The sequence below is a fragment of the Taurulus bubalis genome (assembly GCF_910589615.1).
Source record: "Taurulus bubalis genome assembly, chromosome: 2".
NCBI classification, from domain to species: Eukaryota; Metazoa; Chordata; class Actinopteri; order Perciformes; family Cottidae; genus Taurulus; species Taurulus bubalis.
In genome coordinates this window covers 18,542,271-18,560,899 of record NC_136590.1, presented here as the reverse complement: position 1 = coordinate 18,560,899, position 18,629 = coordinate 18,542,271, and the positions used below count along the sequence as shown (strand labels likewise).

The 18,629-nt window shown below is 44.9% G+C and overlaps 2 protein-coding genes across 2 annotated transcripts; one reads left to right on the top strand and one right to left on the bottom strand.

The window, feature by feature from the left end:
- Nucleotides 1-1,951: 1,951 nt before the first annotated feature.
- Nucleotides 1,952-5,867, bottom strand: trim65 (tripartite motif containing 65). The gene is made up of 8 exons (XM_079237473.1): nucleotides 5,842-5,867; nucleotides 4,890-5,341; nucleotides 4,680-4,775; nucleotides 4,055-4,285; nucleotides 3,756-3,924; nucleotides 3,550-3,639; nucleotides 3,205-3,422; nucleotides 1,952-2,466 (listed from the first exon to the last, which is right to left on the bottom strand). Exons 2-8 carry the CDS (start codon nucleotides 5,337-5,339, stop codon nucleotides 2,158-2,160), a joined length of 1,563 nt encoding a protein of 520 aa, XP_079093599.1. The 5' UTR covers nucleotides 5,340-5,341; nucleotides 5,842-5,867; the 3' UTR covers nucleotides 1,952-2,157.
- Nucleotides 5,868-6,376: 509 nt separating this feature from the next.
- Nucleotides 6,377-11,060, top strand: mrpl38 (mitochondrial ribosomal protein L38; the record flags this gene model as incomplete). The annotated part of the gene is made up of 9 exons (XM_079234010.1): nucleotides 6,377-6,461; nucleotides 6,810-6,998; nucleotides 7,123-7,254; nucleotides 7,329-7,528; nucleotides 7,751-7,823; nucleotides 7,939-7,984; nucleotides 9,915-10,073; nucleotides 10,565-10,701; nucleotides 10,854-11,060. The coding sequence occupies 9 exons, from the start codon at nucleotides 6,377-6,379 to the stop codon at nucleotides 10,988-10,990; spliced, it is 1,158 nt and encodes a 385-aa protein (XP_079090136.1). The 3' UTR covers nucleotides 10,991-11,060.
- Nucleotides 11,061-18,629: the final 7,569 nt, after the last annotated feature.

Sequence of the window (18,629 nt, the reverse complement as noted above, 5' to 3'; positions counted from 1 at the left end):
GATCTGAGCACCTCGGTATCCGAGTCTCTACTCGGCCTTCCTCTGTAGTCACTTATCTATATTCTGTATCTGTGGCACATCCGTGGCTGATTCTTTGCACTCTCAGAATGCTATGCATCGGGCTCCTATTCGCTCTGTCATGGTTGTGTGTATTATAATAATAATAATAATAATAAAAAAGCTCTGTATTTATTTCAAACTAATTTATTGAATAATTCATGTACAAGTAAGGAAAACAAAGCATGATCTCAACTGATGCATGTATGCATTGGATTGGATTTTATTAAATGGATCTTAATTCATGTGGAAAAACTACTTTCTTTGCCTTTTATTCCTACACCGAGTATCGCTCACAAATTGATGGGTATTCCACTTAAAACGCAGCATAGTGCATGAGCGTACTTGACATACACTTATTCTAGAGTCTGCGCAAAGGATCATGTTGTTTCATGTCATGAGGCTAGAACAGCCCTGGAAAAGTGCTTTTCCCTTTCTCAGAGTCGGTCTGTGTTCTTGGACAACTTGTGCAAATCCAATGCAGCTTCCCAAATACTGATGCATGATATCCTGAGCCTCAAGGTCATAGCGATTCACTCTTAAGTGCTCATGATTCTTTTTTTTTTAAGGCCAAAAGCCCATTTAAAAAAAAAACATTTGTACAGTACAGCAGATTCCGTCACAACAGTCAGCATCAAAGGTTTAAATCTGTACGGCCGATTGTGTGTGCATTCATGCTAAAATCCCAAGAGGAGATAAACAGTTATTCCCTTTTTCAGTTCTGTAGTCTCAGTAGTAATGTACAGCCCATGGTTTGGTGGCACCTACGGTGCTCATGGTACCACAGAGGGACAGTGCCTAAAAAATAAAATAATAATTACATTCCCTACACCCGGCAGTGGCTTATTGTCTCGTACGCACAACACGATGAACTGGCTCATATCCTACCGTGGGTGAATTCTGCCCAGAAACCAAAGTTGTTAGAGAAAAGAAAAAAGACGGTTTGTGCACCTATGAGCATCTTTTTCTTCCACTTGAAGCCTAGTTCTTGAACATAACATTTTCAAAATTCAAGTATAACCAGAATTTCCAGACGGCAAGCGCGATGTATTAAATTATTATTTGTTATCAACAAATGGCTTCTAACGGCAATGCAAAGAAAGGTTTCTGGCTTTTTCTTATACTGCTATGACGGTTTGTCCACCCAGCATAAATGAACAGCAATCAGACGTCAGCTTATTTTATCTTGAAGACTGGAAACAGCCTCGCTGTCCAAACAGGCCCTCTAAAGCTCAAAAATTTAATCCATGGGGATTTTTTTTTTTAAACTACAGGTTGTAGTTTCATGGAAGGTTGTGGACTATTTATTATACTTCCTGTAGTCCCCACTGGTTGCCAGGTAACATGTTAATTAGTGGGCTTTATAGGCGCTGGTATGCAGATTTCATTCCCTTTGAGCAGAGTCAGCGTGGCCGTTTCCAGTCTTTATGCTAAACTAGGCTAAACGGCTACTGGCTGTAGCTTCTTGTCCATCTAGTCTTGATCTTCTCTTCCAACTCCCAGCAAGAAAGCGGATCTCCCAAAACGTAAGTACTTCTTCCGAGGTGACCAGAGTCAGGCACAGTAGAATCGGACGTAAGTGCAACACAAGTCACCCGGTCACGGTTATGTATTTGAAAGACGAGCCAAATATCACTTGGTCAACAGTTCAGGGTTTAAGGAGACTAACGCGTAGTTGGTTTAGTTGAAGTCCAGCACTCTAAAAAGCAACACAAAGGATAAACTGATCCCACTGTACTCATCGGCTCCTCAGAGACTCTTTGTATGGAATATACTCGCACAAAAAATGTGCTTTGTGTTTGGTGTGAACGCAGCATTAGGCTCTTTCGAACCCTTGCTATTATTGGTGTGTGGTAAGTAATTGTGGAATAAATCAAAGCCAGGTGGACAGTTTTTAAGAAGACGGACGATTAGAGTCAGTTCTTCTGCTCAAAGCATTGGAGGAAGGCGGTCATTGTAAAGAGAGGAAAAAAGGAAAATAAAAACAATTAAAAACCTAAATGTTTAAGGGGGATCCTCTGTCGAGTCAGCTAGTGCCTTTGTTTGATAGTGCGTTGTATTACCAAGCTCCCTTTTTCACGTTCCCTTTTGTGAGTCCGCTCATGTGGAGCAGAGGGTGACGCTGACCCCCTCACCTATCCAGCAGGCGGGGAACAGCTCCCGGCTGAAGGCACAGTGGAACGCGTGGAGCCGGGTCTGCCCGTCGCCGTAGTAGGTGAGCGTGCCCGCCTCGTAGTCCAGCAGCATGCCGATGCGGCTGTGCTGCGAGGATCCGGCCAGAGTCTCCCGCCGGCCGTTGTGCCAAGCGCTGAGCTGATGCTCGTCCAGCTGCAGGCTCCAGGATAGTTCGTTCATACCCACCATGCACCTCTTGCCCTTCTCCTTCCTGGGGATGGTCTCGTAGGTCACCTGATGAGAAGCACAGGGGAAGGGAGGCGAGAGGAGAGTGAATTGTGTGCCGTGCGAAGGAAGTCAGAGGATCACCAAAGTTATTTATCTGTATTTAACAGTACATTTTAACTGGAATAATGTTGTTTTGTCAGACTTTCCCCTGTTCATCCGCCATGACCATTAGCCAGTCAAATCAAAACGGGTGGCTCTAGAAAAAGTAAGAGCGACGTCCGCAAACTCAAACGTGTTTCTATGTGGACTGTATGCACGTAGGGATTTTTGCAAGTTCATACTCGTTGCTCGTCCTGTGAACATTAACGGCAGTCCACCTAACGCGTGGATGCACGCTTCCTTCAGCACAGCGATACGGTGGGCAGGTTTGGTTCGGTAGAAAGAAAATAGTTCTGCATGAAACTGCTCACAACGAGGTCTCTGGATTATCTTGATTAATCCGGCTATGATTTCTGGAAAGAGACATTGCTTTCGAGTTTTTAAAATGTATTTTGTGCCGTATAGTCCCATTATGTTTCATAGAGACGGTGGACATTTTTACGGACACACTTGGCAACTCACGCCGAGACAATCTAGATTGATACATGGCACTACAGGTAAGAGACATTAGATTTTGGGGTGAACTGTCCTTTTAAGATCACATCGTGATTCCTATTCTCCTTTGCTGGTTTTCCTGAATATCGGAACTTTAATGACCCCTCTCAAAAGAACAGCGTACAGCTGCGACATGCAGCGGTTCTTTACCCCGAGGTAGGCCCAGGGCTTGGACACCTCCAGCTCCCAGTAGTGCTGTCCACGAGTGAAGCCCTGAAAGCAGAGCACCTGCCACGTGTGATCGAAGCGCGCTTCATGGGCTGGGACGGGGCGTGGCCCGGAGGTCAGGTGCTCCGCCCTCTGGTTTTCCTGGGACAGAAACAGGTGCCCGTTGGCCGTGCGGGGGTCAAAAGTCAGAGAGCACCGGTCTGTTATGCGGAAGAAAGAAGTACAGAGATCCACAGTTTTAGCATCCGCTTCTGTGCCCTTTGCTCTTACAAATTACATTCAGAAGAACCAGAGAATCACGTTAAATACTTTGAACAAAGGACTTACAAGCACTGAGGCCCTCCTTCCCACCCGGATGGCACGGAGCTGCTGGACTGGGAACCACAGCTAGGATCGGCCTCTTATCCTGAGGAGAACCTGGAGACCAATGACAAGCTTGAGAACACAGAGCAAAGAAAAGGGGGGGAACAAACTGCTGGCAATTCAAGCTAAACTGCCACCGAGGGAGACGCCACTCTCAAAAGGCATATTACCTTCTTCGTCCGGACCCACAGCGGCGCTCACAGCTTTCTCCAGGTCCTCAAACACCACCTTAGAGACTCGGGAGAGGATGTCGGTGACACCGTTCAGTCGATCTTGAAGGTTCGGCGTGACGTCTGTTGGAATATCTTTGAAACGTGGCACTTTTAGGACCATTGCTTCCTGTGTGAATAGATGATATTCTTCTATTTTTGGAGATAGGGGGCATCTCACTGTTTCTTTCTGAGTGCAATATAGTTGTTACATCACAGTATTTCCGTTCGAGCCAAACAATCGTGTAAAATGTACAAACCTTGATGAGATCTGTATCAGAAAGGTCAAGCACAGCTGCTATCTGTCCCTGGCTCTCTCGGAGAATCTGGGAGCGCTCCTCGAGTTCAGCAAGCCGCGCCTCCGCCTCGGCAACGGTAGCTTCTCTCTGCTCCTCAATAAAGAGCTCTGTAGCCTCCTGCTTCTCAGCCAGTATTTTAATCAGGGAGGAGAACTTGACACTGACCCAGGTGGAAGTCTGCTGAAGAGTCACCTGTTGATGGAAAGTGTAAAATCATTCCTCAAGCCTGCTTTTTTCTTCTTCATCTACAATATTAAGCTGCACCTGCAGCTGTGTCACTTAAGACCTAAACATTTCATATTTTACTTCCAAGTCTTGTGGGCGCGCAAGGAGAATAAGCGGTTTCCCTATTCTCGTTTAAATGTGTGTGAGAGACAGCGGCAGAAGGTGCTGAGCGACACACGCCAGCGCGTGATTAGCTAACGAGAGTTGACAGCGCTTTAAAAACATATGATTAAATGTGACGGTAGGATCACTAAAACACAGCAAGAGTCGGATTAAGTCATCTTTCTGACAGGTTGGGGGGGGGGGCGTGTTTGTCTGAAGCACAGTACCGACTTTCACAGAGGGAAGTTTGTGGTTTTACCTTAGCTTGGTCGATATTCTCAGCCAAGTCCACAATACTTTTTTGCGTCTCCTCGGTGAGTTTCCCCACCTCCTTACTCTTCCTTTCCAGCAGCAGCTGCAAAGAACACACATCAACATGAGACCGAACACTTCACAGTCACAATCACAGTCCGCCCCCCACCAGTTTGATCCATGTCACAACACCAGTGGTGTCATCGCATCAATTTACCTCTTGGTTTTCCCTTTCTGCCTCGAGCAGGACCTTCTCGTGGTTCACACATTCAGATATGCCACACTCGCAGCACACAGACATCTTGTCCTTCCTGCAGTAATAAACCAGAGGCTTTTTATGGCGGTCGCACAGCAGCATGGGTCGCGCCCCTTCGCCCCCCCTCATGAGCGACTCTCGACAGAAGGGGCCCGTGCTGTTCGTAGCCTCGGTCAGGACAGACATGGACACGTTGCGCTTGAGAACGGGTCGGATGGCAAACTTCTCATTGCAGATCGGGCACTGGGGTCCGATGTCGGACTTGCTCTTGGTGTCCCAGTGGGTAGTGATGCACCCTTGACAGAAGGTGTGGCCGCAGGGGATGGTCACCGGGATCCGGAAACGCTCCAGGCATATGATGCAGCTCAGAGTCAAATTCTGGGACTCCATCTCTGAAGACAGAGCAGACATCTCTGGCGGACAAGAGGGAGGGCAGAAGCAGGAGGTTGGTCAGGATGTGACAGAACTGTATCATATTCACCATGACGATAATGTCACATGACTATTTATTAGATCTGTATTAAGAGGTTAGCATCACATTTAAGCCCTTTATATAGAAACAGTTTCCCAAAAGGGCGAAAAACAAACAAACAAAAAAACAAATTATACAACCTCAATTTTTGCTAGTGCCAGTTATCAGACCGAGCCGCGGTCCAGCAGCGGCACCAGGCTCAGTCCAAACGGTGACGTTAACTACCACACATGAACTTAGCCAAGTGGAAGAGGAAAAATAAGCTAACGTCTGCTAACATTAGCCTGGATTCAAGTCAGTTGACGTTAGCTGCTGTAGGACGTCGGGACAAATAATAGCAGTCAACATATCACAACAGTCTGGTGACTTGACTCTAAAGAAGCGCTCACTTTTAAGCCCGACCCGATATAAAACATAAAATGACACAATGTGATGTCTTACCCACTCAGCGGATAAATACATTCGTGCACGGCATCTGTGTGAGTGCTGGATATCGTCAGACGAAGCTTCCCCGATGACGACAGACGCAAACAACAATGATGCCTTCATGTACAGTTGGGACAAATGTAGGAATTGCTTATAATTAAAGTCTAACGCCAACTAAATCGTTACTACCATGTAATACACGGAGATACATGTTTTAACACTTCTACTGCCATTCATTTGCTGCATTGCAACATCGCAGAAGAATCCTGTTTGGTGTCACAGCAACTGATGCTACTCACAAACCAAAAAATGTAACGCTCAGTTTTTCATTCCGGACGCTAAAATATAATAATATTAATCATTATTTATTTATATATATATATACATATATATATATCATTATAATACATTCTATGTTTGAATATGGTATATTAATGTCTATCAGTAGACGGTTAGTCAATACTACAGAAAACCACTAAAGCTAAATATGCACGAACTCGTTTTTTGCTCCTCTCGGCCACCGTATCTTTAAGAAAAAAATCACTCCAAGATGGCGCTGCGCGCTGTTTGCAGCGCTGCTTTGCGAACTGTGACAGATTTAGGGGTCAATAATGCCAGGACGTTTGTCTCGACAGGTATTGTAACGACATTGCAAACTTCTATTGTGTTCACATTCAGATATTCGTGCCCAGGCATCATTCAGTATTACGTGTATATGACGCTCTCTTAGACGTTTCGCTAAATTAGAAGAATGTGACAACGTAATGTGGTCTAATGTTCGGAAAGAGAAACGTAAGGAGAATATACGAGAATAATACGTGTCAGTAAGGATAGGGTTACAAATCTCACCAACAAGAAGCATCCTATTGTAGTACAGTGATAACTGTGTGCGTGTGTGTGTGTGTGTGTTCGCGTCGTGCGTGTGTGTGCGTGTGTATGTGTGTGTGTGTGTGTGCGTGCGTGCGCGCGCGTCCACACGACAGCGTTCCTCTGCAGACGGACAGCACCTATGGGTGCGATGCCGAACGACGAGATTGACGTCCAAAGCCTGGAGTCAGTCGAGACGTATCGCAGCTACACTCGTTACGTGAGACAAGCGGAGGAGGCAAAGAACCAACCCGCCTGGTGGAAGACCTACAGGGGCTACGTGGAAAGTAGTGACCCCGAGCACGGTGAGACACGTGAAGGAGGATTCTCTAGTGGTGTGCACTGTCCTGGCAAAAAAAAACAAAAAAAACATCGGTTTTAAGAATTGTATTTGGTCCCAGATGAAACCTTTTTGTTGTGTTGTTGCAGATGCAGAGAAAGTGGACATTGGACTTCCGTACTGTCGACCCGGCAGGACCAAAGAGGCGAGGGAGAGGAGGCAGGTGACGAAGGAGAACAAAAAGAACGTCGAGCTGGAGAGAGCTTGTCGCCTGCGCACTTGTGAGCGGACACACTTTCACTGTTAACTGTCAAGTGAATATATTATATATTAACTATGTTCCCTCCGTTTTCAGTTAAGATCTCCCTGGATCAAGTGCGGGAAACCTGGGAGAAGAGCAGCGGCCCGTTTCATATAAGGAGACTGGCCGACCACTACGGGGTCTTCAGGGACCTCTTCCCCATGGCATATTTCCTACCTCAGGTCTCCCTCCGGATTGGCTATAGCCAAGACAGTGGTCAAGTGCATTATGGGAATCAGCTGACGCCAACGGAAGTACGTAAAAGGACTGGAGGTTTTCCAGTGCCCTAATTTAGCCTTTTGATTGATAAAGGTTAAGGTCATCCGAAGTTAAACCTTTAACTTTTTTCTTTTCCCCCTCCCCGCATTCTGTATATGTATCTCATTCTATTCACTTTTCTGCTCTGCATCCACCTTTTGCATATGTCTTCTCTGACTGTGTCCTTTGCCTTGCATGTGCTGTACCTTTCTGTTTAGGCAGCTTCTGTCCCTCAGATCGGCTTTGACGCGGAGGAGGGCTCCCTGTGGACCCTTCTGCTCACCTGTCCAGGTCAGCATCCGCTCCCACAGGAGGCCTTTTTGGAATGAGTGAACACAGTTAATTAATGGATTCTCAGCATTTGCGGACCACCCTCAAAAAAATGAAATGTATCGTCTTTTTTCAGATGAGCATCTTCTGGACAATGAGGCAGAATACGTCCACTGGCTAGTGTGAGTACTTAAAGTCAACTGTGCTTTAATTTGTGCGGCACAAGTTTCAGGCAGATTTACAGATAAACTTAAATAATTGAGGACAAACAGAAATGACAGTTGCCATTAATTTAACTTTTTTTCAATTCATGTCTAATTGTGGATTTCAGTTCAAATAAAAGTCCCCCTCCACTTAAACATGTTTTGAGTTTATTCTTACTTCACTATTTGAGCTTCACTGTGAAGAATGATTTAAGTGCCGAAGGTTCAAGGTTCTTATTTGGCCATTTGTGCCTAGACCAACAGTCCAGACTCATTGGATTTTTTTCCCGCAGAGCTCTCAGAGTCAACAGTTTTGGGAGAAAGAAAATTAAGAAAAAAACACACTATACAGGAAAGAGAAAAAATATAAAATATGAAAATACTGTACATGTGCAAATGTGGTCGTATTTACAAGGAGGTTATTAGATACAGTTTTTTTTATTTTTATTACAGGGATAAATAAATAAATAGGCTGGTCATGAGTGCTGTTCCGATTCACAGTTTTGTTTTGCCATCAGTCTGACTGTGGCAGGGAAGAAGCTGTTGTAGAAACGTGTTCTGTGGGTGATGATGCTGTCCGCTCTGCTGTGTCTCAGGTTGTACGTGCATTGTTTGTGTCTGAGCAGAGAGTGAGCTGGGTGGAGTGAGTCTCTGGTGATTCCCTCTGCTCTTTTCCGACAGCGCTGCACATATATGGAGTCCATGGAGGGAAGTTTTGTCCCTGTAATCCTCTCTGCAGTCTTTATGACTCTTTGCAGAGCCTTCCTCTGTGCCTGTGTGGTGTTCCCATACCAGACAGTGATGCCTGCAGTGAGGAGGCTCTCTATCAGTCCTCTGTAGCCTTTTTTCACAGTGGCTGAGGTGTTACGGGTCCAGCTCAGGTCAGATGTAACCTGCAGTCCCAGGAATCTGTAGTTGTCGGCCCTCTCAACCTCAGTCCCTTTGATGACGAGGCTGTAGAGAATAATACTGAAGTCCAGTATTATTTCTTTGGTCTTGTCAGTGTTGAGGATGAGGTCGTTCTCCTCTCCATAGACCAGAGTGTTGTTTATCTGGGTCCTGTGCCCTGACTCGTTGTCCCCCTTGATGAGCCCCAGGATGGTGGTGTCATCTGCGTATTTGATGAGGATGGTGTTGTCTTGGGTGGAGACACAGTCATGGGTGTACAGGGTGAAGTGTTTTGAGCTAAGGCAGCAGCATACGTTCTGCTGCTTTCCAGGTGTTGCAGAGTGTGATGTAGAGCTATTGCTACCGCGTCGTCCACTGATCGGTTGGAGCAGTAGGCAAACTAGAGGGGGTCGACGTTGTCCGTGATCGTGTGGTTGATGTGTGTGAGGACTAGTTTTTCCAGGCACTTCATGGCGACTGGTGTGAGTGCCACTGGCAGGGTGTGTCTGGTCTTTTGGGGACTGGTATGATGCTGGTGGATTTGAAGATACTGTGTGTGTGTGTGTGTGTGTGCGCGTGTGCGTGTGTGTGCGTGCGTGCGTGCGTGTGCGTGCCGACCCTGATGTTGCTGTAGCAGTGATCCAATGTATTATTTCCCCCTAGTGGGGAAGGTCACAAACTGATGCAGTTTAGGCATGTTTGAAACTAGAAGGCTGTTTTTCACAGTCCTCTGTGGAAGGTGTGAACTTCACCGTGCTCACCTTCCATCTCCGCTTAACATGCAGGCGTGAAAGCGGGATTCTGTGACATCACAGCTAGTTTGGAGCCAATCGTGGTCCGGAGTGACGTGGAGACTTGAAACCTCCGGTGCACAGGCACCAAGAGTCAACTTTTCAGTGAAGCAGGAGACAACTTTTGTCCAGCAGTGAAACTGTTTCATTGATTTAAAAACTTTTTTCTTTAAGGAGTAAATGCAATTTAAAGAATTTTCAACAGCCTTACACGACCTGTGTTTCTGTAGAGGGAACATACCGGGCGGAGCAGTGCAGGCCGGGGAAGAGCTGTGCCACTACCTGCCCCCCTTCCCTGCCAGAGGAACGGGCTTCCACCGCTACATTTATGTCCTTTTCAAGCAAGAGAGGCCCATCAACTTCCAGGAGGATGTCAGGCCGTCGCCATGGTGAGCAACACGAAAACATATGAAATATAGCCACATCACTCGCATAGGCTTGTGCACTCATTTGCTGCATAGGATTAGAAATTGAGATTTTCCTTTTCTAGTCGTACAAATATCTACCTTTTTTATTTTTAAGGAATAGGTCCCCCACAAAATATCTGTCAATCACTCAGCCCGTGTTTTCCTTAAACTTTCCCCCGCATGCCTCCACGGGGGAATCAAAGATCAAAGATCGGCCGCGTTTAACAACAGCAAAACTATATCAAGACGTCCGCACAACTCGTGTTGTATAATTTCAAGTCTCATTTCTCCGTGCTTTCATATAAGTGCATACATATACATATAGTTTTGCTGTTGTTAAACGTGGCACTCATGTACTTCAATTGGAGGCATGGATGAACAACACAAATTTCCTTGGGGTTATGTATTTGATACACAAATGGTTACTTTGTGGGTAAAGTATTGCTTTAATACACTTTGCTGTCGCCCCGTAGCCATTCTCTGGTGGATCGCTCATTTAAGACGACGGATTTCTACAGGAAGCACCAGGACAACATGACACCTGCAGGTTTGGCCTTCTTCCAGTGCCAGTGGGACGAGTCTGTCACCGACACCTTTCACACCACACTCGGTGAGTCACGTCAACACTCACAGATGCAAGCGCAACTTTTGGGCTTGTGACGTTTTCCTTTTCTTTCCTGAGGTTTTGGGGCAACAAAGATTGTGTGTGTGTGTGCTCATCGAGTAACCATTAAGCCCGTCTGCTGTTTGTTCTCCCCGTAGACATGAGGGAGCCAGTGTTTGAGTTTATCCGGCCTCCAGTGTACCACCCTCCACAGGTCAAATACCCTCATCGACAGCCCCTACGCTACCTGGACAGATACAGGGATGGAAAGAAGCACAGCTATGGGATATATTGACAAGTTGAGGAAACACATTTCCTTTGGCATATTTATGTGAAAAATAAATAAAGGTTTTTTCATTTTCCAATTGTGCCGAGATTGAATTCTGTTAAAAGCTGCCATGGAGGTTATATTTTTTTGTCCTTTTGGATCTTCTGTCTGTTTTTTAGTTGGAAACTGACAACAGATATTTTGGGTTTCACAAGAATGTCCAGTTGTTCCCCTGATGTTCATGAGCTCATCTCTGGTGAAAGAGCTCTGGGAATCGCAGCAGAAAGCAGCATTTAACACAAACAACAAGAAACAATGAGCACCAACACACCACTTGTGTGGCCCACTTGTACTTGGGCAATGCAACCCTTCTTGATACTTCAAAGTTAGGCCAACATGCCTGCTCCTGTACACCTTTGAAACCCAAAACATGGCAAGTTTTCTTTTGTGAATTTTAATTAATTATCTTTTCATGAGGATTCTACAGTATTATCACAGTCAACATTTTCATGTAAATTGCCTGGCTCATTGATGAGTGTGTACCATTGTTGTATGGACTGACTGAGTATAACTTGTGGTTTTTGGTGTCTGATTCATGCTAGTTTTTCATCATACAGTCCTTGAATGTATAACATAAGACACAATCATGCAGTATGGTAAGCTGTCAGGACAATCACAATCTAAGATTGAGTCTCTGGTGCAGTCTGCATTGACAATTATAGAGGTCAAAAGTTAACCACCTTGTCAACATTTAAGTGTTGTAGTTTGGCTCCAGTCCTGGGCCCTATTTCTCGTACCTGGCTTACTGAGTTAGCGGGCTAATTGTCAGGATAAGATGACGTAGGTCAGGCTTTCTCGGTTTCTCGAAGCAAGCTGAGATAAATCACCATAGCAACACATCCAAAAATTTAAACCTGCTCCTGGGCAAGTTTACTGAAATTCACTGGATAAGCTGGACACTCCCACGGACAAAAAAGGCAGCTCCCTTCCTCATTGATGAAGGAGCAATATTAGTTATATTAGTTTTATAGGGAGAGAGTTCTTTCAGATCGCCAGGATCCATCCTTTACATCATCATGACTTCCTGTACGCGGCGATATAGATTTTGCCGGCAAGAAATAATTTATTTACGAGAGCTTCTCGAGCCGCGGACATTGATCACCACAGGTGCAGCTGATCGCCCGTCTCAGACACAGACTATCATCCGCTGCATGCCGCTGTTCTTAAGTTTATTTAGCTCTTAAGAAACTTATGGATGTGTTGAAAGCACTCATAATTATATGACAGTATTATTAGTACACCATACATATCATTATTGTAGAACATGATTAAAGTGATCGTGATGAGAATACAGAGAATCACACACAATTTATTTTCACTGCTTCAATTGATTGAATTTCTGATTATGAATAATACATACATACTGATCCGCCCATACACATATTCAAACTCATATACACATATATGATACACGATTCATACGTGTATACAGTACATATATCCTTATAAGTATATATGTATTCGTAAATATAATCTGATTGATTTGGGTGATGAAACACTTCAAATTAGCCGTTACATTTTCCCAACACTGACGCATTTAACTTGTCTGATATATTTGCGACGCTTATGTCTCGCAGCCGGGGCGATGTTAAAGTTGCGTTCACGGCAACAATGTAGCAAAAACGTTGGAATATTCGCAACGCGTTTGCTGTAAATGACTACGGTATTGACTTAAAGAACTGCCGCTTCAATTCTTCATTTCAGCACAAACAGAAAGAAAGCCTCAAAGCTTCGTCCAACCATGACTGCACATTAGTAAATGGAGGTTGGTGACCTCACATGAATCACAGAATAGCTTTGTGCTAACTATTTCAGCTGAATACATGTTGTAGAGTAAAAGTGCAAGATTGGAAGTTCTTTAAATCAGATTATAATACGGGTAGATCAAATCAAGCATTCTGATTGGTTGAGAGTGAGTCACGGGGTATACTTTATTCAGCCATAAAGTACTGTACAGCCTATTTACATTTAGAGCGTTCCATATCAGTGCGCACTTAAAAAAACAGGTAGATTTAAATTGCGCGACCGTTAGTTGTCATTTCAAGCTGCGCGTCGGGCCTAACAACACCCTTGAACAGTACATTATTGACGATACAGCACTGCCTCGAGTACCTTATTGCTTAAATAAATTGTTTTGTACAAAATCGTCAGTGTGTGTTGGGTTGGAAGTTGTTTATCTTTTGTAGTTATCCTCCCAAATACAACCTTTATTGCTCCTAGCTTTCTGAAGAGGAGATTATCGTTAAATTCTTCTTCTATTTTCCCCATTTATGGAGCTTTAAGTGATACAACTCAAAAACACAACATTCTCAGAGTTTTATGATTGGGTAGATTGTACAACATTTGTCACAGGAAGGAATGAATCTCAACGAGCACAACTCTCTGAAGAGAGAGCCAATTAGAGCTGATGAGCAACAGCTGTGACACCTGCTCAATGGGGTTATTAACCTGCAATGTGGCTCATGCAACATTTTCTGTTGGTGACTGAAGCCATGGCAGCATTTTGGGCCTTGCTTGTTTGTGCGCTGACTGTCTTGCTTACCAAAGGTATTTATCTTCATTATGTTTGAAGCTTGTAGTGGAGTACAGGGAATGTTAGGGAGGTTAATTACTTAATTTCTGTATTGCTTATTTAGCTGCAACAAGTTTGTCTCATGTGCCATCAAACAGAAGAACAAATTGATTGAATGCAACCGCTCTGTCCATAGGCTCTTGTTTGCCTGCTGGTGGCACAAATGAAAGAAGCAATGTGCTGCTGAGGAGAATCAGAGGTAAGAATATTAGTGTTAATGTTTCCTGAGCTTGTTCCCAGCACTACATTTCTTTTCTACTATAGAGCTGTCTCCCAATGAGATCTCCATAAAGAAGGCCCTTACACTTCTCCAATCACATGAGTCTATGTTGCTGCAAGCTTATAGAGAAGGTGAGCTGTTTCTTTTGAACCCTACTGAAAAAATGCAAGTTTGTGGACGGCTCAGGTTCTTAACGTCATAATGTGGTTAATTAAATGTTCAATAATTCCTTGTCTGGCTTTTGGTACTTGGATTTCAAAAGACTGTCTGAGTGACTTAATCATATGTTGTGTTGTCGTCAAACTACTTTTATTTGAATTTTTAGTGCATCCAAAACGGGACAATAAGTCTTTGAGGCTAAATTAAGTCAAAGCAATTTATGCAGTTTTTGCTTTTAAGCCTTTTAAAACAATTCTCACCGCCTTGTCAGAGTCTATAGATGAAAATCGCTCACTTTCTCCGATTTTTAATTGATCAGTAATGTCGTCATTTCAGTGCAACTGGAAACCAATGAAGTGGAAGTTGATGCATCAAGTGTAAACCTGAAAGTTGGAGAAAAGCCCGAGAAGGATGACTATGATCTACATGTGGGCATGAGCAACCAGACATCCGCCACGCTCTCCGACAGCCTCCCCGGTGCCGGCGTCAACGCCACGCTCTCCGACAGCCTCCCCGGTGCCGGCGTCAACGCCACGCTCTCCGACAGCCTCCCCGGTGCCGGCGTCAACGCCACGCTCTCCGACAGCCTCCCCGGTGCCGGCGTCAACGCCACGCTCTCCGACAGCCTCCCCGGTGCCGGCGTCAACGCCACGCTCTCCGACAGCCTCCCCGGTGCCGGCGGCAACGCCACGGCCTCCGACAGCGTCAACGCCACGCTCTCCGACGGCCTCCCCAGTGCCGGCGGCAACGCCACGGCCTCCGACAGCGTCAACGCCACGCTCTCCGACGGCCTCCCCAGTGCCGGCGGCAACGCCACGGCCTCCGACAGCGTCAACGCCACGCTCTCCGACGGCCTCCCCAGTGCCGGCGTCAACGCCACGGCCTCCGACAGCGTCAACGCCACGCTCTCCGACGGCCTCCCCAGTGCCGGCGCCACGGCCTCCGACAGCGTCAACGCCACGGCCTCCGACAGCGTCAACGCCACGCTCTCCGACGGCCTCCCCAGTGCCGGCGCCACGGCCTCCGACAGCGTCAACGCCACGGCCTCCGACGGCCTCCCCAGTGCCGGCGGCAACGCCACGGCCTCCGACAGCGTCAACGCCACGCTCTCCGACGGCCTCCCCAGTGCCGGCGGCAACGCCACGGCCTCCGACAGCGTCAACGCCACGCTCTCCGACGGCCTCCCCAGTGCCGGCGGCAACGCCACGCTCTCCGACAGCCTCCCCAGTGTCGACGCCACGGCCTCCGACAGCGTCAACGTCACGCTCTCCGACGGCCTCCCCAGTGCCGGCGTCAACGCCACACTCTCCGCCGGCGGCAACGTCACGGCCTCCGACGCGCTCCAGGTCCAATAATTAATAGGAATAGGTGTGAGGGACCGTGCAGGCGTTGCATTTTACTTTCTGTGTCAACCGACTTCTGTTTTAAATAAAACCGTTAACTGATATTTTGGCTTCCTTATTTTCTGTTTTGGGAGGGAGAAGAGTGGGTATGAAGTCTGTCGGAAGATGTGCAGGGTTTCTGGCCGGTTCGTGTCGCCTGCAGCATTAATACTGTGTATTGACTTGATTAGAGTATCAACTTCTACTTAACTGAAACTGCGTTCCAGCTATAAGTTGAAATATCGTAATTATTGACTTAAATGCAGCATAATTGAAGTAAAGTACAGGCACAAATCGACAAATTCTTGCGTTTTAAGATGCCCGAGGTAGTGAAAAACACAACCTTTTCATGTTTGTCCGGCTAACTTTATACTGCATGATAGTTCTGAAATGGATTTGTTAAAGGTGTACCAGGTTGGACCCTCTTTTTCCTTCAGAACTGCCTTCATTCTTCGTAGCATAGATTCAACAAGGTTGAACATTGCCCAGATATTTTCATCCACATTAACATGATGGCATCACGCAGTTGCAGCACATCCATGATGCAAATCTCCTGTTCCGCCACATCCCAAAAGTGCTCTATTGGGATCTGGAGGCTGTTGACTCAAGTAAACGTATTGTAATTTCCAAGAAACCAGTTTGAGATTTTAGTTTTGTAACATGGTGCATTATCCTACTGGAAGTAGCCATCAGAAGATGGGTACACTGTTCATAAAGGGATGGACATGGTCAACAACAATACTCAGGAAGGCCATGGCGTTTAAACAATGCACAATTGGTCCTAAGGGGCCCAAAGTGTGCCAAGAAAATAACCATTACACCACCCTGAACCATTGATACAAGACGGGATGGATCCATACGTTAATTATGCCAAATTCTGACCCTACCATCTGGATGTTGCAGCTGAAATGGACTCATCTGACCAGGCAAAGCTGATGGGAGTGGCACCCGGTGTGGTCTTCTGCTGCTGTAGCCGGTCTTTAAGGTTCCATGTTTTGTATGTTCAGAGATGGTATTCTGCATACCTTGGTTGTAATGAGTGGTTATTTGATCATCACCAACCACTCTGCCCCCACTCCTCTGACATTAAGGCATTTTCGTCCACACAACTGCCGCTCACTGGATATTTTTATTTATAAGTTTAAAGGGCATCCCTGTAGCAAACATTCTGATTGCCCAGTTTGTCCTGAAAAAGTACATGGAAGTAACAAGTAAAAGAAAAAATTGATTTTCCTCCTCACACAATTTTGCTTCCCTTCTACTACGGACTCTGTCGCCGGCGACAAGAAGCAACATGCAAATATGATGCAAAACTAAAATTACCGTAACTCCTCGAATATTTACCCCATCGACGTAATTCCAACGGATTCTGAACTCTAAGAAGCGTAGCCATGCAGCACTTTGCGGTCCATTACGGTAATGGTAAATTTTAAAAAACGGCAGCAGAGAGCAGGGAAGAGACTTTGACTGTCTTTTTCACTGCCTTTCACTGGCTTTTTGAGTGGTGTTTTCTTTGTAAATAATAATAATCTGCCACTTGCTGGCCCACCCAAACCCCGCCACTTTCCTGTCCCCACAAACACAAAGGACAGTGGGAAAAGGACAGACAGAAGGCCATTCTGGGGAGGAAAACAGTGTAAAAGCTGCCTGTAAAAGGCTGCCTGGATGTGTGAGTAGTGCAATAATGGGTTCTGTATTCGGCTGGACAGCAACTGCTTCAGGGAAATAAACAAATCTCTAAAACGCCTGGACATGGTCACATATAAAAGCCTATAACATGGACACTAAATGCTTTATGCAAACAAAACAGTTTGAGAAGATGTAAAATAGGTTAAATTTCATTTCCGTAATCTCAAAAGCTTTGGTCATGTTCATTTTCAATCGTTTAGAATAGATATGATGAAAATTCAAATACGTTTCTTTACTTTTTAGTTTGGCCACAGTGTTTTAACACTTTTTATAACATGACAAATACTTGCCAGATTTTGAAAGTTACATTTCTCCTGAAAAAGAGCAAAATAATTTTGCCAAAAGGACATTTTACATATTTATTGATAAAGACAAAAAAGACCAGGCGGACGGTTCATCATTACAGGTCTAAAAGGGTAAAATCACCTTTTATTTTTATGTATCTTTATCAATGTGATGGCCTTGACTGTGCAAACATACCATCATATATTATGTTAAGCAAAAGTAACTTTGTATGTATATGCTCTAGTTTTAAAATGAATACCTTTTTGTACACCATCTTCAAAGTGGGTATATTCTGCAACATTTTGCCTATGTGGTGAATCAATATATTGATAAATTTGTTCATTTCAGGATCAATGAGCTGATTGAAAAAAAAAAGAAAACCCTCGTGACACTTTCATGGCTTAACCATATAAAAAGGTGCTCTGTGTTTAAATATCCCCATCACAAAAAGTTGAATAATTGTGATCCACAATAATTCATGTCTTAAAACCCACCTACTCCAAGACAGGAATAAAAGGATGAACAAATAAAAGTCACATTTTATTTAGTAAAAAAGATATTCAAATATACTTATATTAAATGCGAGTGAAAAACCCATTTCAGCCACCACATCGTTTTTAATTTTTAACACATACAGTATAATACAGGCATGAAAACGGGTCAGGGGTAAAAAAGGTGAGAAGGATATTACTCATATTACTTCAGCCATGAGTCAAAAATGATTATGGCCTCCTTACTAAGTATTATGCAAGCCATTTGATGCCAGCCTGTCACTGGGTCTAACATTTACAGGCAGACCTGCAAACTCATGAGGGGTGAAAAAGGTGACACCAGCGGGGCGGGGGGGCAGTGACGGGTGAGTCAGTGCCGAACAGTGTCACACGTCGAGAAGCTGACAAACTATGATCATTATGGGTTTGAATTCTTCTTTTGTCAATACCCAAGTACGTACACACACACACACACACCAAAAGTTTGGGGTCACCCAGACAAATGTTGAGTTTCTTCGCAATTTCGGAATAGCCTTCATTTCTAAGAACAAGAACAGACTGGCGAGTTTCACATGAAAGTTCTCTTTTTCTGGCCATTTTGAGAGTATAATGAACCCACAATGTGATGCTATGCATAGGAAGGCCAGTTGTAAAGCTTCTCTCACCGGCATAACTGTTTTAAGTTGTGCTAACATAATTGCACAAGGGTTTTCTAATCATCTATTAGTCTTCTATGCGATGAGCAAACACAATGTACCATTAGAACACTGAGTGATAGTTGCTGGAAATGGGCCTCTATACACCTATG